The sequence below is a fragment of the Eleutherodactylus coqui genome, chromosome 6 (assembly GCF_035609145.1).
Source record: "Eleutherodactylus coqui strain aEleCoq1 chromosome 6, aEleCoq1.hap1, whole genome shotgun sequence".
Classification (NCBI taxonomy): domain Eukaryota; kingdom Metazoa; phylum Chordata; class Amphibia; order Anura; family Eleutherodactylidae; genus Eleutherodactylus; species Eleutherodactylus coqui.
Window position 1 is genome coordinate 169,087,752 of NC_089842.1, and position 26,934 is coordinate 169,114,685.

Here is a 26,934-nt window from a genome sequence, read left to right on the forward strand (position 1 = left end):
CTCCTTGTGAAGATCCAACCGTTAAGAGTCTTCAGAATGGAACAATGGAAAAAAGCTTTATCCATTCTAGACCAATGAAGATCTATATTGATAGTGATATTGTTACATATGACTATAGGTAACCATTCTTAATTATCACAATTAAAACAATGTGTATTTCTACTACTATGCCATCATAAGATTTTGGGTATGTGTCCTATAGATAGCAACTATATTTGAAGAAGAGAGAAAGAGCTTTCCTTTAATACTCCATTTCTGCACAGCGGTAAAGTAGGTCCAAAATCATCTTCAGGACCCAATCCAGTACTGAGACTCCTTGCTGCTAGTGAAGTAAAATGGGGGCATTGTTAATATTAGAGGTCAAATAGAAGAGGTTAAAGGGTTCTCGGAGCCAGATAGTTCTTCTCTATCTGTAAATGTCATGCGTGTCTCAAACCCTAAACACATGTACCTTACTTGCAAAAACATATGTTCTACACTATGATACATGACCGAATCCACTACACCAACCATATGGACGTGTTTGGATACAGTGTGTGAAACACTGGACATTCCATGAGATAAAACAGGGCCAGCTTCAAGAAGATAACACATTGTGACAAATACTATGGAAACGCTAGCAGGCTGCGGACTGATGTTAGATAGTGCTGCCAGCAGAAAATTGCACAAGAAATGGGAATGAGTTGAATTATAGAAAGAATTCTGTCTTGGAGAAAAGTAATTGTGGTAAATCATATTTGCTTAGACTGAAGTTCTAAGTACTTGGAGGAATGGAGCAGATAATAGGGACCATAGTTACAGCATGAGCCGTAGTAAAATCTGTGTCGTAGTCTAGGCCAATTACTCCGTTTGCTGTCCTATATCTAAATACTCTGGCCAAGACTTACTGCATTGTTGTCTGTCCCTCTTGCACCTAGCACATTCCTCACATCCAGCAAACTTCCCATAGCTATGCCTCTGCAAAATGAGTAAACATGAGAAATGTAACTGAGACTAAGGCTGTCTTTATACAGGCGAGACCGATATCACTCTTGCAAAAAGGCGATTTTTTTTTACTGCGAGCGCAATTTGTGAGAAAATTGCATCACATGGCTGAACATGCAATTTTCATGCGCTTAAAATTCGCATGTTGTTTCAATAGGAAAAATGTTAAAAATCACATTGCATGCGCATGAAACTTGCATATACATGCAGGTGCCATAGCGAGTTTTTTGCGGAAAAAAAAATACATTTTTCCATCCCACAGCAAGAGAATAATCATACATGTAATTATACCCATTGCAAATAATAGGTTGCATTTCCGTATGAGTTCTGTGTGGCTCGCAACCCACAAAAACCTGTGTGAGAATATCATCCCTGTAAATATGGCCTAAGGCTGAGTGAATGTGGTCACACTTTACGGTATTATTCCCTGATTACATATTCGGCAGTGCTATACATATAATGTGCCCATTACATTGGTCCTCCTTATCCACAGTAGGACTCCCAGTCTAATCTTCCTATCACAGCCCCAGCATAAGGCCAATGATGCAAGCTGCTGAGCCAGTAAGTCGCCACTGAATAAATATGAGGTTACTGCTTTCTTTAATGTGTTCCTTGGATCCGTCAGTAGTATAACAGTTACTTTTTGATATGTAATGCCTATTTTAGATGAGCGAATCTCAGGCCTCTAAATACACAAATGTTCTTGACTTCACTGCAGAGTTCTCTTAATGAAGCAAACATTATTCACATCATTGAACATCCATATTCAGTTTTCTCAGGCACAACTTAGGTCACAATACGAAAAGGACACACTTGATTTAGAAACAAAGTACTTACACAGGAAAAGTAACATTTCAAGACCTCAAGTATATGGTTTAAAGAGCATTTACACTTTTTTCTTTTAACGCGCAGAATAGGCGATTCTAAGCATTTTTGCAATATGTTTTATGAGCCTATTCTGTATATTTTTTTTTACCAAACCCTCTCTTCTGCTGTGCAGGTAGGTGAATAAATTTATATATAGTACAGACACTTAATTTAAAAAAATGTAATATGGGAATAGCAGTTGTGTCTGCAGCTGTTCTATAGGGAACATATCTGGATAGAGCGCCCTCTACTGTTATACAGCTAGGTGTACAGAATAGGCTAATAAAACCAACTGCAAAAATGCTTGGAATGGCCTATTCTGTACCTTTGACACAACAGAGCTGACTGTTCCTAGATGCAGAGTATATAGAAAATTGAGATTAGAGATGATATATACAAGGATATATGGTATAAAAAGGACTAGCCCTTTTAATAAAGTAATGGCAAATTGCTTGGACATGCCATCACATTTGGTGTGCGTTTGACTGCCAGAACCTCCAACAACCATGAGAATGAAGAATCCACAGTACTAGGTTAGTTTTGCAATCCCTTCACCATTTTTGTCTGGCCAGCGGGGCTCTGCGCAATTCGCTAAAGTCAATGAGAATGGGCTGCAATTCCATACACATCCTGTAGCCCTGAGCGCTGCTGTGCAGGAAGAAAGTTTGAAGGGCACGCATCGATGTGTTAATAATGATATGTTCCCCATTTAATTCTATGAAATAAACCCCATAAGCAATGCTTCATCTGCTTTGCCATTCTTTTGTTTTCCTCTCTACTAGCCCATTAGTCTTTGTGTAAGGGTATGTTGATATTGACAGTAATTGCCTTGTAAGGACTATAAAATGCTTGCAACATGAAACACAAAAATCTTTTTGATTGACACAAAACAAAAATCTGTCTAAATTATAACATTTTCTGTTTCTGAAAAAAACATTCTGTTTTGATTAAGTTTGAAAAGTTTGGTATTTTTTATAAAATTTCCCTTAAGGGGATTTTTTAGGTCTACAGTTTTCTCTAGGTTTTAGTTCCGTAACTTTTATTTACTATGTATTGATCCTGAATTACATCATGTCTTAAGGGCCTTATTCCATGGACCTATGATCAGGAATGAACCTTTATTCATTTGATTATTGCCTCATGTGAAGGTGCTGGCGATCTGCTGAGAAATGAGCGAACAGACATTTGTTGAGTGATAACATTTTTTTATGCAGCACCAAAAATCATTCTTGTTGCAAGCACATTTTTACTGGTAGATTATATGTTCTATGGCCAGTCCACCCCTGCAATCAATAAAGGGTTTGCTCTGGCAGGGTGTAAATAGTTCAACATAGGCTGTTTTAAAAATAGGAGTTTCCTCTGAAGTAACTTAGTTGACAGACCTCCCTCTTGCACTTGCATTGTAATAGCTGCATAGTGCCACTCCAGGAATCCTGAGTTGAGTGTTCTCTTTCTCATTCTTGTATAGGAAAACCCATCTTTCTGGTAGCACTTGAGCTGCTCCCTCCTCACAAGGCTCTGTGCAAAAACTGTTGAGTCACATCAGAGCCTTGGAACTGCACCTGCCTTTTAGACTTTGCCCATCAGCCAATCAACGGCAGTCAAGTGATCTCTCTAGAGGTCCTAGCAGGAACATATATGACATCCAGTAATAATATCTAAAGATATATATATATATATATATATATGTATGGCTATTTAACCCCCAGAGCTTGCATAGATGATTTGCTTTTAGAGAGATGTAGTCTTTTATACCATGCACTATGTACTAGTCTGATGTAGAAGAAAAATCTGTTTCCCGGAAAGCAAGGTAGCAATTATCATTACACCTAAACTCTTAAAGATGTGTTTGTCAAAAAGCTTTTGGCTCTGAGGGTGCATTCACATGGTCAAATGCGTATTTTGGCCTCTGAATCCACAGCGTATCCATAGGTCGAAATATGCTGATACCAGTTTTTTTTAATATGCATAAATAGGCAGCAAATTTTCACGTGTAAAACACACCACACACAAAATCCCATTGATTTTGTGCATTAATATGCAGTGAATATGAAGGTTTCCTGTGTATTTATGCAGATCCATTGGTTTCAATGGGCTATTATGGTGCGTAATATACACCAAGATAGGTAGTGCAGCTTTTTTTTTTCACGCAATCGGAAACAGTGTGAAAAATACGCAGCTGTGAATTAACCCATTGAAAGCAATGGGCTGTATTCACTGCGTAATACGCAGTGTATTTGCGCTCATATGAATGAGCCCTGAAAGAAACCAGAAGAATTAAGAATGCTGCTCTAGGATGTTCAATGCAACACCACTCTGTATGTACTTGAGTATTGTCTATGAGCGGCTGCAGGGTGTGTAACAAGGAGTCCAAATACTGTTACAACATATCTAGAAAAGGAGAGCATCCAAGCCCATAATATAGTATTTCCAATATGAATTCTCATATATAGAAACATCTGATCATTGCACTCATGTAATTCAAGACGTTTGGGTGCGGACATACCACATGTGCAGTTACACAGCACCCAGTAAGAAAGGGTGCACACTGCTGATAATAATAGGGCTGTTCATTAGATTGCATGGAATATGTCAATGACCTTCATCTGTAGCTAACCACTACCAATTAATGGGCAGGTCTGAAGAAACAGGAGGTGCTCTATGACTATCAACCTAGTCTCATCAAATTACTAGTTTAAAAGGTAGGGGCCCGTATGTTGTAATTAGAGATGAGCGAGCACCCAAATGCTCGGGTCCGCGTTATTCAAGTTGAGCTTTCTTTTTCTAAAATTCGAGAGCTCTAGTCAAGTAACGAACCCCATTGACTACAATAGGAGACTCGAGCATTTTTGTATGTGGGACGCCGGGTGCCGAGCTTTTTTTTTCTAGGTTCGTCTCTCTCTCTCTCTCTCCCCTGCCTGCCAGACAAAAAATTTACAATTGACGCGAGCTGTGTCGCGGCGGGGAGGGGCCAAAACAGGCAAAACGGTGGCGGGGTCGAACACGGCTTGATGCTCGTTCGAGTAACAAGCACCATCAAGTACGCGAATACTCAAACGAGCATCAAGCTCGGCAGAGTATGTTCGCTCAACTCTAGTTGTAATCTATAATCCATGATTGCCTTATTAATGGTGTAGACGATTCTTCTGTTTTGGCTTCTCTCCAGTTAAATGACTGTCGTAAAGCCTCAGGGACAAGGCTGTTTTGGACATAAATCAAGTATTTTAATCAAATAAATCACATAATAAAATCAAAACATAAAGGCAATAAAAGATGTGTAAAACAGGAGACATCTCCTGATGACGCTGTGCCAATCACTGCAAAGGCTTATAATTGTGTCTGAGGCCCAGTGTTGGAAATCCAAAGTTTATCCTAGCACATGTGTAAGGCTGGTGCCGAGCAATGATGTACCTTCAATGGACGCAGATTACTTCAACTGCTGTGAGGCCCATGGCCAGGAGAGTCTGTTGACTGAAGGCCAGCACCACCCATTGTATGCGTTTGTTAAAAGCTGCATGCCCAACCCAGTCAATGCTTTTTTCAGCATCTTGAACCAGGGGCCTGGTACTATGGCTGCTGGTGCCAACCAATGTTGGGTGTACAGTCCCCATAGTGCCACATCCAGCACCTCTACCACTCTCACTGAGCTCTGTCACCATGGCTTGATGTGCCTTCTGAGCCATCTCTCCGTGTCAATGGTGTTTTCGCACACCCATGCCATGATAGCAACTTTCACTGTTTCCCTGATACATGGCCCAGCGTGAGCGGCATGTTCTATCTTTCTGCGTTTTGATTTTTTATCTCCCATGTTTCCCTGTAAAGCCTCCTTTCTATCACATTGCAAAGCACGAACTTGTGATTTTGTGGCTTGCACTAAAGTGGCATTGGGGAACGTGGAGGGTATCTGTGGTGCACTAATGTGTATGTGGGGCCCTATAGAATTTATTTTGCTCAGGACTGGGTCTGCATTTATTGAGAAGACTAGACTGGTGTCTGAATTAATTTGGGGGTTTAGTCCAGAATCTGAATGAATTTAGGGGTCTGGTCTGGGGTTTGATGCCTCCCTTTCCTACATCCTGCATTTATTTATATTCCTGCATGATTCCATTGTCACAGCATGCTCTGATCATTTGTTAGGTCTTGCTAGTCATTGCAGTTTCATATATTTTATACCAGCTCAACCTGGAATTGTGCTCTTACCCTAACTTTCACATACAGGTAAATGTTGGGGTGGGGACTCTAGCAAAAGCTTGGGGCCCAGCATTTTATAGTTATACCCCTAATCTCCCTAGTTTGCCAACATATGGTGATGGAAATTATACCCCGAAGGGACAAGTGAAGAATAACTGTTGATATCAATGGCATTTTTGCTTTCATACTATATTACTCATTTCTTCTAGGAAGTCATGTGGTATTGAATAACAGATTGTATCCATCATCAATCAATATGTCGACCTTCATACACAAGGAATTTTCTCAATTGCAACCAATGCAGAATATTGGACACACGAAAGCAGATATCAAAGGTTCCCCGTCTGGTCTAACAGCTGCTCTTGAGTACAATGGCAATCAGAACATTATGCCAGTCGACCAAAGTCCAGTGTATATTCCTTCTTCATACATGGATAACCGGCATGACTACTCCTCTCTGTCGTTCTGCAGTCCGTCTGTCATAAACTACAATGTTCCTGGAAATTCTAGTGATTCAGAAGGTTCTGTAATGAGACAGGCAATGAGTCCAAGTGTACTGTGGACTGCACCAGACCATATGTCCCCTGTGACTTTACACTGCCAATCTTCACTGCTATATGCAGAGCCTCCAAGGAGTCCATGGTTTGAGGCCAAACCAGAAGAGCACATACTGCCAATTAACAGGTGAGGGGGAAAAAAAGCAATTGGAGCCCATACATGGGTATGACAACCACCTACTTGATGTATCTATGTGCTACCTATCCCATACCCTTATCACTGATGTATTCTATTAAGGAAATGAATTTAATCTAATCTGCCTGGATTAGCAAATTTTATGTTTAATAAAGGGGTTGTGTAGGCTTACAAAAAAAGGTCAGCTTTCCTTCTCAAGGCAGCGCACCACCAGTCTGAGTTATCTGGTATTGCAGCTCAGTTCCACTGAAGTGAAAGAGACTGGGCTGTAATACAACATGTAACCACCGGACAGGTACAGTGCTGTTTCTATAAGAAAGCAGCCCTATTAATGCATACCTCCCAACCTTTTTGACAAAGAGAGACACTTATTGTTGTTTGCATAAAGAACCTCTTTCCCATAGTTTTCACTAAAATATTAGTGCAAAAATAATCAGAACATAGAAATTAAGATCTAGATTGATGGATTGATTTATATGGATTTCCATAAAATTATGTTCTAATATACAGTTAGCAACCATATAGATATTTTTTAGAGCAACATAGTTTGTTAGTGCAAATCTATTTCCCAGGTCAAAAAGAGAGACATTTAAGGGCAAAGGGGACAGAAGAATTTGGGTCAAAAGTAGGGACTGTTCCCTCAAAAGAGGGACAATTGTTTATTAATGATGTTCAATCCTTTCTTAAAGGCAAATTCCTATATCTGCTCATATAATTATAGAGCCCTAAGACTGTATTATCAAAGTGGTGGCATATCTCTCCTTTGTTACCCCAGCTTTCTCCATGGCAGCAGGACAGGTCATATATTTCTAAGTGACAGCAATTTTATATACTTTTTTTCTCTGTCAGCTGTAGTTGTCTTCACAACAACCATTGTAGCTGTTGTAGGGCCCAGCAGCTGAGGGGGCCAAATATTGTGATTACAGAGTTTTTTTTATCTCTGAGCCCAATAAATTCTAGTTTTATCACCTAATATATTTAAACAGTAGAAGTTACTATGAGAACAGTACTTATGGGAGGCTGTGCTTTGATGTTTAAAGGGAAACTGTCACACTGAGTAGAGTGTCTGATCTGCAGGCATCATGTTGAGTAGAAGGAGCTCAGTAGATTAATATATAATTTGTGGGAAAAGATTGGAACTTGTCATTTATTCATTTAAATCTTCTATGCTTAGGAGTCCAGTGGGCGGTCCTATCAGTGACAGCCTTCTTGGTATGACTGTACATAGACATGGCTGTTGATCACTGATGGAACTGGACACTGGACTCTTCATGGCTGAGATGAGAAACTTGTGGCTGTTTTTCAACCACCTTGCTGGGTGTTACGGGAACAGCTGAGGTGCAGCCTTTATGCTGTTTCCATATCTCCCATTCAAGTGAGTTATCAGACCTTCTGGATGCATTCAGTTTACGTCAAGAGTATAGTTTTTGCAGGTGTATGTCAGGCCAATTTCCTGATGAATACCTTTGAAGAAAACAGACAAGCTCTGTTCAGACCTCATTTTTCCCGTCCGCTAAACTGCAAACAATCTTGACTCCTCTGTAGAAACCTTAAAGGGGTTCTACAAGAAAATATTATTGATGGCTTATTCGAACGACGTTTCGACCATATTCTGGTCTTTGTCGAACACAAAAAGACAAAGACCAGAATGTGGTTGAAACATGGTTTGTGCTTTTTCAATGGAATAAAGTTTACATTTTTTATACGAACGGATCTACTACTGAGTCCCTGAGTACAGCACCTATCTGCTTTACTTTTGGATGTTTGACTGAAGACTATAGGGGCAAAGGCCTTCCACCTGGAGCCTACACTGTGATTGAGGTCTTCCCCACTCAAGTGGCTGCTATTGGAGTTACTGTTTATTCCTTATCCTCAGGATAAGTCATCAATGGTTGATCAGCTACAGTCCATTGCTGGAGACCCCAGCTGATCGGGCACCCGCTGTCAGCACCGCAATACCCAGGGATAGGAATGGAAACTGCTGCTCTGAACTCTCTGTAGTGACCAGCACTTGTAACTGCAGGCTGGTTTTTCATAAAAGTCAATGGGATCTGCGCCTGCAGTTACAAGTGCCAGCCACTACATTGGAGTCGAAGGAGAAGCTGCTGCTCCGACCCCTGTGTATTGCAGAGCTGACAGTGGACACCCAAGCAGCTGATCTGCCAGGATCCAGAGTGATGAACTACTGATGTCCTATCCTGAAGACATATCATCAATAGTATTTTCCTGGAAAAACCCTTAAACCAGAAACCTCACTACACTTATCTGCTGCTGGTATTATAGCTCAATCCGCTCCACTGTGTAGTGCTGTCATTAGCCTGACTTGGAGATGCTATTTCTCTGTCATTGGCGTACACCAGTGGTTACTCCTAAGAATGCACAGAAGAGGTCGAGCATCCAGATGGAAAATGTCTTTCTTTCTTCTTGATAAAAACCAGTGCAGGAAAAACAATGACAGCATGTTTTCCTAAGAACCCTGCTTTATATAAACACAGAAACAATTATTAGAAAATTAGCGTTTCTTTAATTTTGCTGTTATTCCATGTTATTTCTGGTTTTTCAATACGTATATGTAAATTATGTTTGTCCAGAAAAAAAATGGAGGTTGGCAACCCTGATGTAGACTCCATGTTCTAAATTTGGGCCTCCCTTTATTACTAGGATGGGTTTATAAAGCATTAATAAAGATTCTACTGTACTGCTGGAGACAAGATAGGCAGCAGTACACCAATGTCAAATGGAAAGGGTCTTGGTTTTCTTGGAGACTCTATTCATTGCCGCTGGTGTATTTCACAATCCTATTGCTAACTCCACTAAATGTGTTAAAAGTAAATGTATGATAGATTGTTATTATATCAGTGGATAGACTGAACTATGTCCAAAGTTTACAGACTGTCGTTTGCACAGGGACACCTTTCTTGGCCACACCTAAATTGGCAACATGTCTTCTGAACTTTGGACAGAGAACCCTGTTTTGCTGCAAGCAGTAACTGCACTGGACACTTAAAGGGAAGTCACTTAACTAACAAGAAAAGGAAATTACAGATTAAAAAACAAGGTGTCTAAGGGTTTTGACTATAATCCGGTTCAGGAAGTGTTGCTGGCATTTTTATTGTTTTGGACCTTCTATATTGCGATCTCCAGGAGACATTGTTCCTCCTAATTTTACTTTTCTTGCAGAGAGGCCATGAAGAGAAAGTCTATAGGAGCTGAATGCACTAACCATTCTGGAAGTAACCCCGGGTCTAAGAGAGACACCCACTTCTGTGCAGTGTGCAGCGACTATGCCTCTGGTTACCACTATGGAGTATGGTCTTGTGAAGGATGCAAAGCTTTTTTCAAGAGAAGCATTCAAGGTCTGTCTAACATTACTTTCTATTCATGTAAATCTTTGGTACTGAGGTTGATTTAGGACACTCCATTCCGTGGAGACAAGTGTTCTGCTGTAATTAATATATTCAGATTATTAGCAATGTTTAATAATGATTTGCGCTTGGTGAATGTCTCTCATGTTATGTGAAATCGGTCAAAAGCCAGATTGTTCTATTGATGTTGTATTTCATTATAACAGCTACAGTGTATTAGGATAAGCTTGATGATTATAAGTCTCATCTCTTCTCTGCAATTTAAGACATTTTATGTATAATTTAGTAAATGCAAATATGAAATAATTGGCTGTAGCTAATATAGTATCTTTATAACTAGTCATCGTTGGCTTTGTAATGGGTTATCAGAATGCTGTGAAAGATTGATTCTAGAAATGGACCCAAAGGTTCGCCAAAATAGGCAGCTGTCTTGGGTGCAATGAGAATTGAAGAGCTGGGGAGTCAGTTATAGCCTATAGAGGTAACAAAGTCCTTTTCCATAATGGACATATTGTATATTCTACTAGCTGATAGTACATAGGATAATCCAGACAAGTGTAGTCTATAGTTACTACAGTATATGATAAATCTATAATATGCTTAACATAATTTTGGCAATGACTACTGTATAACTTTAACATACAATGGCTGGTGTTCCAATTTTTCAAGAGGGTTACTGTGCAATAGTGAAACTAACTGCAACATACAAACCACCAGTCTCTATGTACTCATACACAACAGCCCTCAAATATTTTTTTTCACCATAAATGCTAATCTGTCTTTATAATGGCATATATCAAAATATTATTATTCTGTTACCAAATATTACTACTATGCAAGGGCCAAATAAATGCCTCAATACCGTGACCATGTATACCTACCACAAAGATGACCAATAATATTTCCATACAGTGACAATATAGTGGTCACATAGCCATTCTACACAGGTGCTCTGCAGAACATAATCTCGCTGTGAGTACAGTGCAATTAAATACAGTGATCACGGGTGATGTTCTCTATGATTGAAGTGATTCATTTTCCCTTTACTTTCTGGCCCAGACTACCATAATGACAGCTTAGTGCACCACACAGTAATAGTATCCCACACAATAATATTAGCCCTCCATAGTAGTAGTGTCTCATACAGTAATAGTGCCCCCGTATGCCTCCCATAGTAGTAGTGCCCCTTTTTGGCTCGCACAGCAATTGTGCCCCTACAGCCGCCCACAGTAATAATGAACAGTAAAATTACTGGAATCAGCTGCCAATAGTTGTGTCTGCCATGGTAAGAAGAGGCGCTGGGCAGAGCGATTTTAAACATTGGACCAAATAGGCACATGACTATGGTCCAAAAAGGTGTAAAGAAAGAATAATACTGTTTTACAGCATTTAAACAAAAAGCTTTGCATTTTTGGAAATTGAGTGTTCAAAAAAGTCTGGTCACATAAACTGTCACTTTTTCAGATTCATATTTTGTAGCTTTCCACATGTAAGTATCGCGCATGCACAGAGTTGTGCTGTGTGTAGGCATGTCTGTGTGTCAGCCTATGAGAACAGGAAACAAGGAAAGGCAGGTTGTATTGGGTAATCAGTTCAGTAAGCAGAGTTAAGCTGCCGTGTGTGGGTGTATAACACTATTTCTAGTCATTATATGACTTGTACACTGCATTTATTACCCCTTTTCCCTCTGCAGGCTGTATTTTTTTTAATTTTATTGTTTTCTCTGAGCTGGGGGGAGGGGCCTGCTTCTATGATGTCTTCTATACAGTGCACATGGAGAAAGCAAGATTTGCTATTCTCTAACTCTCTATAGCACACACAGCAGCAGTACAGAGTAGTGTAGATGTGATTTCAGTACCTGTTAGACACAGTAATTAATACACTAAAGCAATTGCAGTACTGCCTATCAGGTGAGATTAACCAGAAGGTTTTTTTTGATGAAGCAATAAATTACAGTTTGCTCCTAGAAAAGCTCAAAAATGCATTTTCTAAATTATAAATTTCTGACCCGATTCTGATCTGCTTAAACTTTTGTTATTTTGTACGTGGATGACTGTTTTTAAATTCAACTCATAAAGGGAATTAACTAAAAATAATTATACTACTGCTATACCTGTGACTTGATATTAACTTATGAGTAATTACATTTGTGCCTAGGGCATGGCGCTCTATTAATTCGGCCCTGGTCCAGACACTACAGGACTCTGAGGGTAAGGGGAATGTTATGTTCATGCAGGCCTTATCCACATTGCCTGCACGAATGAATGAAGAAAGAGGTTCACATCAAGAATTAACAGTCCAAAAAGGACCACACCGACAAACATAAAAGGAAAAATTATCCCTAGCAACTTATGTAGAACGGATCCTGCCTACACACAGGGTGATCGTCCTGACAAGAACAGCCCTGCATCTCATACCTAAGGCCCTAGTCTATCCCTAGATGAAAAGAGGAAAGAACTAGACTGATGTAAGATATACTCCATAGGTACTCAGCAAATAGATGTCGCATGTGTAGTGGTTCAGAGTTAGTGAGTCCCCTCCAGAATGTTCTATGTCTGTCTGATGTCACTGTCTTGTCAGTGTCTTGTTTGTGGGGTGCATTTGAATTTTGTGTATTGGATGTTTGCAGGACTGAAAGGGTTAATGTCTGGTATGTTCTGTCCTGTCTGGGAAATTTATTGTTTGTGGTCACGTGATGTTTGGTATATATATATATATATATATATATATATATATATATATGTTTGCAAGAATGCAAGAGAGAAAGTCTGATGTTAGTTAGTCAGTCTGAGTCAGTCAGAAGAGGCTGTCAGATCTGTCTGTGAGTGGAGAAAATGGAGGAAGCCGAGCGATTGCCTAATGTTCGGTCTGGACCCATTGAACCCAGGAATCCTCGGTACTACTACTTCATAGTGAGAGGTGGAAAGTGTGAGTGTTTTACCGGTGGAGAAAGTGAGTACTCGGAGTGAAGGAACCTGCAGATAACTTTGACTGTGGATTGTACAAATACCCTGTGAGCCCCACTGAGATATAATTCTTGTAAACTGTGATTTCTGAAACTGTTATTGACTTTATTGAAACGTTTAAGTAAATGGACAAGATCAACTGTTCTCGGTTTTGTTCCAAAATATACTCTTCTGGTGGTGGACTATTTTATTCATCTGCAAGATCCATCATTGGAGAAGGAATGGTGGCGTCATGAGTGACAATTGGACTACAGGTAACCCCCGGTTACTATCCCTCTGATCTTCCCCAGCAGCAACGTGGTCGGGTCCCGATCTACCCTTAGGGGAGGAGATGGTAGAGCCCCGTGACAAGGTCTTTTCTACCCCACTGTCTCCTCGGCTGTGGGCCTGCTCCTCAAATGCTGCAGGGCAGAGCTTTGGCATCACGAACAGGATGATTCCTCCGCGCCTTGCCTAAAAACATAGAAGAGATGCCTCTGCCATTACCAGACATGGAAGAAAGTATATGCCTGTATCTGAGAAAAACAGAAACTAAGTTGCTTCTGGTTCCAAGCCCTCTCAGCTCTTCTCAAAAATCTAGGACAAGAACCCTCCAACCCTCCGAGTCTTCTAAAAAGTCTAGGACAAGACCCTTCCAACCCTCTGAGCCTAAGGAAAGTAAAAAAGGACAAGGTTGCAGGTCCTCTGAGCCTACAGGAATTAGAAGGACAAGGTTGTGGGTCCTCTGAGATTGAGAAAAAAAGTAGAAAGACAAGGCCGTGTCACCTGCAAATATGCAGAGAAAAACTAAGAGCTCATTGTCAGAACCTCGTTTGTATGTACTCCAAATGTGTTACCGCCTGGAGAGAAATCATGTTGCGTTACTCGACAAGGTGAAACTGCCCAGTTTGCAGAGGATACAGAACCACCTATGGACTATCCAAATGGCGCTCAGCCTTCTTCCTCTAAAGAGACAGAGAATTCTGTGAAACTTTCCCACCAGAGAGTTCCCGCCGTGGCTGTAGAAAACGTAGGGGGGGACACCCCCACTGAGAAACAGCAGCAGAGTGCTAAAGACTGCCCAGGGGAGGAGCTACTCAGACTGGTGAGTGAGATGCCAGAAGCCACTCGAGAGACTAGCAAGAGCACCCCTGCAGGCGAGATGGTGTACTGAAGGGGATTCCAGCTGGATACCCGCCACCAAGGCTGAGATTTTACCAGGGTGACAAGCCAGAGCTGTTGGAATTGCTACCCATTATTTCTCCCGCTTCACCTCCACCCAAGGAGAGGATAGATGAGCCGCGACATCCTGCCCCCACTATGGAGAGGAGAGTGACGACCATGTCAGCCATTGTTGTGGCCTCTTCTTCTTCGTCTCTTGCCTCTGCTGCAACCATCACCCCTGCCATTAAGGAAGCCTATATCACAAGGCCATCTACTATTGGCCAACCTGCGCAGAGAAACCCTCTAGCAGGACGGCTGGTAAAAAGGAATACTTAAGCTAATTGCTCCTCTTCCAGGAAGAGAGAGTGGACTTTGCAAAAATACAAGACACATGAGAGATTTGTGGAATCACATTATCCCCTGTGGATTCTGATCCACCAGGACAACTACACAGTGAAGAACTTGGTACCGGAATTCCTCCAACAACTTGTTGTGGATTATGGGGACACTAACTTCACTTTTGTATACAAAGAGGATAGAGACAATCGCCCGTTGGATTTGTCTGCATTGCGGCAGCAGTCTGCCGACTGTTTTGAGCTGTGCTCCGCGGGAGAGGACAGCGCTTCTGAAGGCAGTAACGTAAATCTGGCTATACGTGCTAGTCCGTCACTTTGCTCCTCGCTAGGAATCCGTTCCTGGAACAGCAGTGCACTCCCCACAGGCTGAATGACAGAGTCAGAGTCTGATGAGCCTGTAGTCCAGCTCACACAGAATTTGACGTGGTGCTGAGGAACTTTGTGGACTCAGTTGTTTTTCCAGAACTGTTTGGGACTTATTATTTTACTTTTTGCCCCCTTAAATGCCCCAAAAAGCCTTTAAAGTTATTTTGTTCCCCGGTGTATAATAAAGTAATGCAAATGGTTATAATGCATAATTACATTTTTTTTTTTTAAAGTTAAGGTAATGGTATCATGTTAACATGCTAATGTGCAGAGTATGTAGAGTAAAGTTTATTCTGATTGCACTTAAAGGGGTTGTCCCGCGCCGAAACGGGTTTTTTTTTTTTTCAACCCCCCCCCCGCTCGGCGCGAGACAACCCCGATGCAGGGAGGTAAAGAAAGCTCACCGGAGCGCTTACCTTAATCCCCGCGCTCCGGTGACTTCTCTACTCACCGCTGAAGATGGCCTCTTCCTCCGTGGACCGCAGCTCTTCTGTGCGGTCCACTGCCGATTCCAGCCTCCTGATTGGCTGGAATCGGCACGTGACGGGGCGGAGCTACACGGAGCTACACGGAGCCCCATAGAAGACTGCAGAAGACCCGGACTGCGCAAGCGCGGCTAATTTGGCCATCGGAGGCCAAAAATTAGTCGGCTCCATGGAGACGAGGACGCTAGCAACGGAGCAGGTAAGTATAAAACTTTTTATAACTTCTGTATGGCTCATAATTAATGCACAATGTACATTACAAAGTGCATTATTATGGCCATACAGAAGTGTATAGACCCACTTGCTGCCTCGGGACATCTCCTTTAAGTAAGCATATGTGCATGCATGATGTGTTTGAGTTGGAAATCTAGATACTACACCCTACTCTCCACTAATTACACCAGTATCTGTCTGCCATCTTATCTGTCACAGGAGATGTAGCCTCATTATCATTTTTCCTTGTCAGCTCTGTTGGGGGTATAGACAGAAGCCAACACCCTTTGCGAGATTCAGAGGTGTGATGTTGATACCACTTTCCTCATTTTTCAAAGCCGACCAGTCATCCTTTTCTATTTGCATGTTTAACTACAGTGTTGTATCTTTTTTAAGCTTTGGGGAGAAGAATTACGAAAGGGCTGCATGGCAATGCTAGAGTATCCTCGATTCTGTCCAGTCTAGCAGTACTTTTCTCAATGGGTATGGCCATACCACTTCTTTACACGCTGTCATATATTATGGCTTTGCATCGACAGTGAGATCCGAGGTAATGTGAGTACACCGGGATGGGTACGTTTTGAGCAGAAACCAAAGGTGGGAATTTGTGTAACGGTTCTGCCTTACACTATCCCAGACTGTGTTAGATAGTTCTCAAAGTGATAATAGGTAGAACACTGAGGAATTCCAGTCCGGACTTATGCTCTATTTTAAAGAGTTTCCGGGGCCGGCTTTTAAGTAGGGGGGCACTTTAGTGGCCCAGAGTTAGTGGGTCCCCTCCAGAATGTTCTATGTCTGAATCATGTCACTGTCTTGTCAGTGTCTTGTTTGTAGAGTGCATATGAATTATGTGTATGGGATGTTTGCAGGACTGAAAGGGTTAATGTCTGGTATTTTTTGTCCTGTCTGGAAAATGTATAGTTTGTGGTCACGTGATATTTTAAATATATGTATGTGTTTGCAAGAATGCAAGAGAGAGAGTCTGATGTCAGTTAGTCAGTCTCAGTCAGTCAGGAGAGGTTGTCAGATCAGTCTGTGAGTGGAGAAAATGGAGGAGACAGGCGATTGCCTAATGCTCAGCCTGGGCCCATTCAACACAGGAATTCTCGGTACTACTGCTAAGTGCTGAGAGAAAGGAACCGCTTCATAGTGAGAGGTGGAAAGTATGAGTGTTTTGCTGGTGGAGAAAGGGAGTATCAGGAGTGAAGGAACCTGTAGATAACTTTGACTGTGGATTGTACAAATACCCCATGAGCTTCACTGAGATGTAATTCTTGTAAGTTGTGATTTCTGCAACTGTTATTGACTTTATTGAAATGTTTAAGTAAGTGTACAAGATCAACCATCACGAGTGACAATTGGACTACAGGTAACCCCTGGTTACTATCCCTGTGATCTCCCCCAGCAGTAACGTGGTCAGGTCCCCAGCTACTCTTAGGGGAGGAGATGGTAGAGCCCTATGACAAGGTCTTTTCTACCCCGCTGTCTCCTCGGCTGTGGGCCTGCTCCTCGGACGCTGCACATGCTCACGGCACACCACGCCAAATAAGAGATGAATTTAGGCATTGACACAATTATAGATGGAGGGGATTCACACATCCACACACTTATGAACAGAGGGGTACAAACAAAAACAAATATGCATTCCAATCTGGATCCAGGCAAACACCAGTATAACACAGTCTAGACTCAAACACCTACAGACTACATCCATCTGACACAACATAGAGCTAGACTCAGACACCAAACTGGATCCAGACAGAGAACTTCACAGCACATATGCTCACACAACCAACTAGACTACAGAGTGACCCACACCCAAGTATGGGTATGACTTGGTTAAATACTCTCACACCATGGCTGATTGGCCAACCAGGAGCCACACCTCTCTGTCAACCAATCAGTTCATACACCATAGGAGATGTTACAGCAAATTGGAGAGGAAGGCCCCAGTGAGGGATTTCTAACAGACAGTATCACAAGGACCTTTTGCAGTGACAGGTAAGAAGCAAACAGTAGAGCTGTAGTCAAAGTCATGTAAAAACATCACCCTGGTTCCACTACCTGTTATGGTTGGCACACCATAACAGGGGAGAGAGGTACAATCATGGTTATCCTCACTGCTGGAGTGGCATGATACAGTTGAAAATGCTGGTTCGTAGTTGTCTCTAGGCCAAAATTGCCAGGACTTGAAGAAATATTCCGGTTCCAACAAATTATCCCCTGTCCACGGGATAGCGGTAACTAGCTTATTATTGGGGGTCTGACCACTGTGACCCCCACTGATCATGAGAATGGTGGGGCTTAGTTGGGCCCCAAATGAAGGAGGTGCACGTCAGACAGGTGCCCTATGCTCCAATCATTTTAATGCGAGTGCTGATTGACTTGCCCGATGTGCTACCTAAATTTGCAGACCCACCAGACCCCTGTTATCGTGATCAGTATGGGTCCCAGAGGTCAAACCCCCACTGATCAGCTACTTAATCCCTATCTTGTGGATAGGGGATAACCTGTCGGAACAGGAATACACCTTTAAGCGCTGTGTGCCATGAGCTGGTGACACCCTTGAGAATACCAATATAATAAATGGCACAGGGTAGGTAGATAGGGGACCCTGTCAGAGCCAGATTAAAGCTACTTTCAGCATCGAGTAGTTAGTCACATAGCTCAATTACGATGCTACAATTTTTTATTTACTATGATGCTACAAGTTTTTTTTATTTGTTTTTTAACTCACTGCTGAAAAGGTCTGTTGAAGTCAATGGGTCCATGTGTAGCTCTTTGCAAAAACACCCTACACATGGACAAAAATAGCAGTAGTATGAATAAGCCTTTAGGCAGTACGATTAGTAATAGCTGAATAGTGTAGGCGTCTCTCTCTGATACAAGGAGAAATTGCTCCATTATTTCTTATGTGATGCACCCATATATAAATTGTGCATTGGGACCTGGGAATACTGTGAATATGCATCTCGTGTGACTCTTGTGTGGTACAGAGTGTTAAGGCAGCAGAACTGCAGTCCTAAGCTCTCACTCACGACCTGAAAGTTGCAAGTGCAATCCCTGAATGGTTCATGTAGCCGGCTCAAGGTTGATTCAGCCTTCCATCCTTCCAAGGTTGGTAAAATGAGTACCCAGTTCGGTTGAGGGTAATAAATAAATTACCTAAAAGATGGTGCTATACAAATAACAAGGTTTTATTATTTATTTTATGCCATATGATTTGATGATTGGCTGTTTATTCACAATCATTCAGTTTGTATGGCAGTCTTGTCCAAAAATGTTTTTTTGAAAGCTCTGGCAATAAAATAATTGGAAAGGGCAGGAGAGATGACATTATCTATAGTTAGTTTTTCTCTGAAAAGCAGCTATAGCAGTAAGAAAATACCTGTGGATTTTGAACTTCCAAGAGCTGTAATTACCAACATCATGGCCTGGTTTAAGCTTTTCGACTAGAACATCTGAAATCGTAGAGGGACAATTCTCCTTTTCTCTGCAGACATTGCTTTGTCGCTGTGTACTTAGAATCAACATAAAGATGTTGGCCACATTTACATGCTTAACCATGGATGGTTGCAGCAATACCCCTCTTACCCCAACTGTCTAGAACAAAGCACTCAAGTTATTATATTGTTAATGGGATATCTTAAAGGGTGGTCTGTTTCAGATCATCCTGCTACATATGCTGTATGCAGAGCTGGTAGAAGGAAGTTTCTAATGCAGGTCTGATTTCTATAATAAGCACTGACGGCAAGGGCTCTAAACAGCAGAACCACTTCTGATTACTACTGTAGGTCTTGGGGATGGGTGGAAAGACCTAATGGATTCTTCAGTGCATAGAACACTGTACCATTCAGTCCTGCGTTTAGCTCATTACTCTATTTAAACTGGTTGGCTCCATCCTCCAAGCTGAGCTACGAAAATGTCAAATCCGTACGGTGCTAGATGGACCTCATTGGCTTCAGCATGCTGGGCGAAAATTTCCAGGGCAAAAAAAGCCCAGCTTACTGCGTTATTTCATCCAGATTTTGTGCTTTATCTTAACTCTGCCATTTTGGGCACTGCAGTTTAATTGAATGGAGTGATGGCTGAGCATGTGATCGGTGAGCATGTGAATGGTGTGGACCCCAGCAGTCTTACCCCTACTAATCAGCTACCCCTGATCCTGTGGGGATAGCTAGCTATTTAAAACTCCTGTTCTTCAAATTCTTTTTTCACCGTAAAGTTGCACCGCTACCAGTTTTTTGGCTTGCATGGTCTATTAAATGCACCCACCTCTACAAATGTAACTTTATCCTGGTTTGGCAGCCCTTCCATGCATACTATTCCACCTAATTACTCTTCCATTATCCCTTCAGGGCTTGCACAATCTATGCTATGGGCATCTCCACCCTAATTTTTCTCTGACACTGTTTCTACTACAATGTATAGGCCCGGTAGAAAGATACTCAACAAAAATATTGTATAGGTGCTTAGAATAGACTGGACCCAACATGTATAGTCCAATATTTTGGTGTGCGATAATAAATTATTATATTAATGATCCCTTACACCATTTCACTGAAGAGTTTCATTTTCTTCGAATCATGCAGATGTTGGAAATCTGCAGCTCAGGTTATGTAGGAAAGTGCAGTCCGCATGTCAGGTGCTGAACTAAAGATCCCAATGACACAGCAAAGTAGAGACTAAGCAAACAGAGGCAGTGAAGCACATACACTAGACATTAGAGAGGGACCCTATGCAAAATCTGTAGTATGTCCCTGCTGGTGAGACCAAGATGCTTTCCATAGGGAGCCACCATACTGCCTATCTAGCTCATCTCTCCCTACTGTGCCCATTTTTGTCTATTTTTCTGATGGCCCTTCTGCAGCTACACATTTTGCCATATGATATATCTGTCATGGGTAGAGGTCAAAATTTGTCTGGGGTGATAACACACAACCCCAGATAGAGCATACCTGAAGAGCAAGTAATCTGATTAAAACTTTATACCAAGTACCAGCAGTATTCTTTCAGAAGAGTACAGGGGTACACATCCAAGGAACCTTTCCCACCAGCAGGTTGGATTATATCGATTCTTCAATGCAGGACGGAACTCAATTTGTAATGCAATAAAGTTCTGATTCTATTTCTTTTTAACCTCATACTGTGCCATATACTGTACAAGGTTACAGCAACGTTTCAGGCTTTGACTATAAGTCTTTTGTCAAGCTGATGTGGTGCGTTGAGTGCTCTCTTACCTTGGTTTTGAGGTGGAAAAGCAATAACATTACCACTTGTGAGTGCTATCCTTCAACTGAAAAAAACTAATGCGAACATGTTCTGTATAGGGTTATGTTGTGTGATCTAGTACAGTTACAACAAAAAAGGGATTGACTACAAAAACCTTCACCGTTTGGAAGGTATTATCAACTATTTAGCTTTGTTTGTTGATGTATTACTAATAATAACTTTTTATAGTTTTTATGTTTTATAGGACACAATGATTACATCTGTCCTGCCACAAACCAGTGCACAATAGATAAAAACCGGCGTAAGAGCTGCCAGGCGTGTCGCCTGCGCAAATGCTTTGAAGTGGGGATGATGAAATGTGGTAAGGTTACTCTTGTATTCACTATCTCCCTTATTTCTCACATTAAGCTGTAATAGACCATAATTTCAAGGGGAAAACAATAATACCTTTTTGGTCTACTTACCCCAACTGGCTCTTGTCTTAGAAATGGCAAAACCCAAGGGTGTACATACCATAGAGGAAGCCCATGCAGCTGCTATCAAACCCTTAGGGCTCATGTCCACGGGCAAAATGAGATTTAAAATCCGCAGCGGATCTCCCGCGCGCGGATCCGCACCCCATAGGGATGCATTGACCACCCGCGGGTAGATAAATACCCGCGGATCGTCAATAAAAGCGATTTTAAAAAAAATGGAGCATGAAAAAATCTGGACCATGCTCCATTTTCATGCGGGTCTCCCGCAGGGACGGCTCCCGCGGGCTTCTATTGAAGCCTATGGAAGCCGTCCGGATCCGCGGGAGACCTAAAATAGGAATTTAAAGCATTTACTCACCCGCAGCGGGCCGCGAAGCTCTGCTCTTCCTCACGGCCGCATCTCCCTTGCTTCGGCTCGGCGGATGTGCCCGGCGCATGCGCGCGGCACGTCGACGACGTGCCGGCGACGTGCCGCCGGCGTCAGGAATTCATCCGCAGGCCGAAAATGAAGATCCGGCCGTGAGGAAGAGCAGAGCTTCGCCGGCCGCTACGGATAGGTAAATGCTTTTAAATTGCTATTTTCAGCGCTCATGTCCGCGGGGCAGGAGGGACCCGCTGCAGATTCTACATGTAGAATCTGCAGCGGATCTGATTTTCCCCGTGGACATGAGGCCTTAGGCCTCATGTCCACGGGGAAAATCAGGCCCGCTACGGATTCTCCATGTAGAATCTGCAGCGGGTCCCTCCTGCCCCGCGGACATGAGCGCTGAAAATAGGAATAAATCAGAATTAACTTACCTCTCACACGCTCCGGATACTTCTGATTTTTGTGTCCCGCGGATCCGGACGGCTTCCATAGGCTTCAATAGAAGCCCGCGGGAGCCGTCCCCGCGGGAGACCCGCATGAAAATGGAGCATGGTCCAGATTTTTTCATGCTCCATTTTTAAAAAAATCACTTTTATTGACGATCTGCGGGTATTTATCTACCCCGCGGGTGGTCAATGCATTCCTATCCGCTGCGGATTTTAATTCTTATTTTGCCCGTGGACATGAGCCCTTAGGCCTTAGTCAGACGGGCGTTTTTTTGCGCGATTTGCGCATGCGATTCGCGCATATATAGAACCAATGGTTCGCTATGGTATCGGTCACATGTCCGCCTTTTATGCGGATATGCGATAAATTATAGGACACGACGATTCGCAGATCGCGCCTATCTGCGTTCGGCGTTTTATGTGCGCACCAAAATCATTTTTTTCGCTGCCCAGTCTAAGTTTCATGCGCATTTTGATGCGCACGGCAATTTTTCTCCGGTCAGACGGGCGTTTTGCTGCGACGATTAACGCGGCTAGGTGCAGATTTTTCCCGCGATTTTTCACCCCCGGTCACGCGATTTGCGCATGCGCATCCGACATGCGATCCGCAAATTGCGCGAAAAAACGCCCGTCTGACTAAGGCCTTAGAGAGAAGCAGCCCATTCATCATCGTTCCCATTTCCTTTATGAGATGGCAGAACGCTATGTAGGACTTTCATATCCAGAGGAACTGTATTGTTAACAAAAAGCCTCTTCTGTTCTGAGTGACAGAACCCTAAACTATAATGGAAGTCTAGTTTGATTTTTGTTATGGAGCCAACATGATTGAAGGAGCTACACCAGTGTATATCAGTGTGACCTGGACCTTGCTTAAAGGGGTTGTGCTATGATTGAAAGTTATCCCCTATCCACAGAATGCCAAGAACAGCTCTCGCTGCATGTTGAAGTGAGGGCAGTGATGGTCACATGTACATATCACTGTCTCATTCATTTCAATGAGACTGCTGCAGACAGCTGGCGGTCTGACCCTAACAATCTGAAAGTTATCCTTTATGCACTTTCTTTTATGGCACAACCATTTTAAATCCAGGGAGGTGGTTGTTCCAAACCTCTTGGAGAACAAACAGATCTTCTGTAGATGTAGGCTTGCTCCAATCTTTCTGTCTCTTCATCATAGACAGACTGGATGATGTTGATATATGGAGGAGTCTATACCATCACTTTCAGGACTCCTTGTTCTTCTTTACGCTAAAGATAGTTCCTAATGACATTGGCTGTATGTTTGGGCGTGTGGTCCTGCTGCAGAATAAATTTGGAGTCCATCAGATGCCTTCTATTTTTTTAAAACTTCTTACTTTGCAGCATTTTTACCGAACCTGCCTAAAACCTTTACACAGTACTGTACATGTTTAATCTCTGCAGGTTCCAAGCCTCTACAGCTTAATTTTATTATTCTATAAACTCCTTATGGATCTACGATTCATCGTATTTTTGAGCGTTTGCACCCGGGAATGTTTAGGCCTGCCCTTCTCCTTCAGTTCCTCTTGGCCTTATGACAAGTTTTGCAATGAATGTTTTTACACATACAGCTTTTTAAAATCATTTTTATTTCAATTTTGTTCCTAGGAACCAGGCGTGAGCGTTGTGGATACCGTATCATTCGTCATCGCCGCCACTCTGAGGAACAAATGCATTGTTTTGGAAAAGGCAAAAAAGTTATTGAATCTATAGGGCGTGTAAAAGAAGTTCTTCCCTGTTCCATGGGTCCAGAACAGTTTGTTTTATCTCTAATTGAAGCTGAACCACCAAATGTACTACTCATGAACCGTCCCTGTAAGCCCTTCACCGAGGCTTCTATGATGATGTCACTAACTAAACTTGCTGATAAGGAGTTGGTTCACATGATCGCTTGGGCCAAGAAAATCCCTGGTATGAAATAATATCTTTTTAGACTAAGAAGCTTTATGATATCTTGGGTTTCATAATATTTCTGTAACTTGGCACTAGAATCATAGCCCTATCACTTACCAGTTAAAGAGTTATTTCCTTATCACTAGGATATGCCATAATATTATGATTGGTGGGAGTTTGACCTCCGAGACTCCTGTTGCTCACAAGAACATTTGGGGGTTTAGGTAATTGTGCTGCAATTTCCTGCATAGCGAGTTGCTGCCAGTGTTGCCATGCAGGAAAAATTGGCATAGGGGCAACAGTGCTCAACCAGCAGTGCAGTCTCTTCATTCTGAGGATTGGTGGAAGTTCAGTTTGGACTCCTATAAGAAGTAAATGATGGTATATCCTAGCAATATTGTCTGCCATTGCTTCATTCTGTAATAGGATAAAATCCAGGCAACTCATATGTTTGTTAGACTTTTCCCTTTTAATACCCACTGTTGCTCAATGCCTCTGCCCAACGATGATTTCATACATGCATGATCATATCTGGTGACTTTTTTTTGCCAACTCTTGCCATAACTTGTTTCTCTTCTCGCTATTTGTAGGAGAAGAGGTTTGCATATCTCTTAGTACAGTTAACCCCCCCCCCCCCCTCTTTATCAATATTTGAGCTCCTTTAAGGGTGTGCTGTACCCACCTTGTAGTTACCCATAGAAAAAATTGTACTTGTCAACACAAATAGTGCTTCCTTCCTATTCATGTGCATCATAGTAGTCCCAGGGTATGACAATATGGTGTCTGTCCTTGTGCAAATAAAATTTGAACATTAATTACTTTTATCTCATGGGCAGGGATCATAAAATTACAATCTAGTAACCTGACATTTGTTGCATATCTACAGCAATGTGTAGTTTAGGAACAAATTAAGCCTTGGAATGTTGGAAAGTGTTAGAGATCCTGTGAAAATATAAATATATTCCAGTATATATATTCAATTTAAAGGTATGTTGAAAAAAGAGTCCTTGCTTTCCTTGCAGGTTTTGTAGAGTTGAGTCTCTATGATCAGGTTCGATTACTGGAAAGTTGTTGGCTGGAGGTTTTGATGATGGGGCTGATGTGGCGGTCAATCGATCAACCTGGAAAGCTTATCTTTGCTCCAGACCTAGCTCTTGACAGGTAAGGCCTATTAGGTTTAAAATACCGTATATACCGGCGTATAAGACGACTTTTGAACCCCGAAAAATCTGCTCTGAAGTCGGGGGTCGTCTTATGCGCCGGTAATACAAAAAAAAAAGTGTAAAAAAAAAAATCATTACTCACCTCCCCCGGCGTTCTGTTGCGCTCCGGCAGGATGTCGCTCGCTCCTCTCCCCGGCACAGCATTGCTTTCTGAATGCGGGGCTTGAAATCCCCGCTTCCAGAAAGCTAATACACACGCCGTTAGCCAGTTACATCCATTCAATGACATCATTGAATGGCTGTGATTGGCTAAAACACACGTGGCTTCAGCCAATCACACTATTCAATGACATCATTGAATGGCTGTGATTGGCTGAAGGCGCACGTGTGTTAGCAATCACACCCATTCAATGATGTCATTGAATAGTGTGATTGGCTGAAGCCACGTGTGTTTTAGCCAATCACAGCCATTCAATGATATCATTGAATGGATGTAACTGGCTGACGGCGTGTGTATTAGCTTTCTGGAGGCGGGGATTTCAAGCCCCGCATTCAGAAAGCAATGCTGCGCCGGGGACGAGTAGCGAGCGACATCCTGCCGGAGCGCGACAGAACGCCGGGGGAGGTGAGTAATGATTTTTTTTTTCTCCACTGTAATACCGGCGTATAAGGTGAAAGTTGGGGGGTCGTCTTATACGCCCCGTCGCCTTATACGCCGGTATATACGGTAAACTAATTTTCTTTATATACTCAGCTGGTTGTACCCGAATAATGTCAAGTTTTATTGGGCAACTCTTTGAATTTCATGGAAATTAGTTAATTTGTAATTTCTTTTTTGGTGATACAGTTAGGGAAGGTGTGAAGCCTTGGTAGCTCCTTGCCTGTGTCAAAAACCATGTAAAAAGAAATACTTCTCTAACAGCACTTAATGCTTTTCAAGAGTACTCAAAAGGCTTTGGTTTCCTGCAATCTAAATATCACAACCTCTTGAATGGTGCTAATGATTTTGTCTATATAAGGCATTTCAAGAAAGTTCATGGTCCACAAGAACTGGTCTCAGTCTTAACATTTTATGTATATTTAGTCATACTCATTATACTGATATTTTCCCACTAATATACAATAAAAACAAAGAAGGTATTAAACATATACAGAAAGTACACACTGGAAAGATGGCTTATGGTAAAAGGTTTCCAGTGAGTTCTAATGCATGAATTGCCTTGTTTTTTCAAATCTTGACCACTTCTTCTCATTACTATAGTATGTTAGGCTGAAAGAAGACAATGTCCATCTAGTTCAGCCTGTTTCCACCCCCCTTGTTGATCCAGAGGAAGGCAAAAAAAAACCTAATGAGGCAGAAGTGTCATACCTTCATGATTGGCCATTGACTATAATAACTGGCTATTCCACCACCCTCAAGAAGTTGACAGAAAATAAAGTGACACTGCACTTTACAAGCATTGCTGCCCTTTTTTTCTAGCTATTGGCAACAGTCACAGTGGTCTTAGACATGTTGCCAATGTCTATAATGAGACAACTCCTTTAAATTGTTTTTTTGAACTGTCCTTATGAAGATATTATTGGTGTAGGTAGATGAGGCAGCTCTCCTCCCATTTGATTACTCAAAAAACACAGGGGCTGAGAATGTTTTTTAATATATCACAATAAAGAAAATGTTTCATAGACTTTATGAGTGACATCCCTTTCCGC

The 26,934-nt window shown here is 42.0% G+C and overlaps 1 protein-coding gene across 1 annotated transcript in view; it reads left to right on the forward strand.

Moving 5' to 3' along the window:
* The window catches only part of ESR2 (estrogen receptor 2), a 45,540-nt gene that overhangs the window by 2,488 nt on the left and 16,118 nt on the right, over positions 1-26,934 (forward strand). Inside the window, exons 2-6 of the mRNA XM_066605819.1 lie at positions 6,252-6,726; positions 9,916-10,091; positions 21,106-21,222; positions 23,777-24,079; positions 25,084-25,222. Of these exons, the coding sequence (XP_066461916.1) occupies positions 6,299-6,726; positions 9,916-10,091; positions 21,106-21,222; positions 23,777-24,079; positions 25,084-25,222 (1,163 nt within the window). The 5' untranslated portion in view covers positions 6,252-6,298. The remainder of the gene's footprint in view (positions 1-6,251; positions 6,727-9,915; positions 10,092-21,105; positions 21,223-23,776; positions 24,080-25,083; positions 25,223-26,934) is intronic.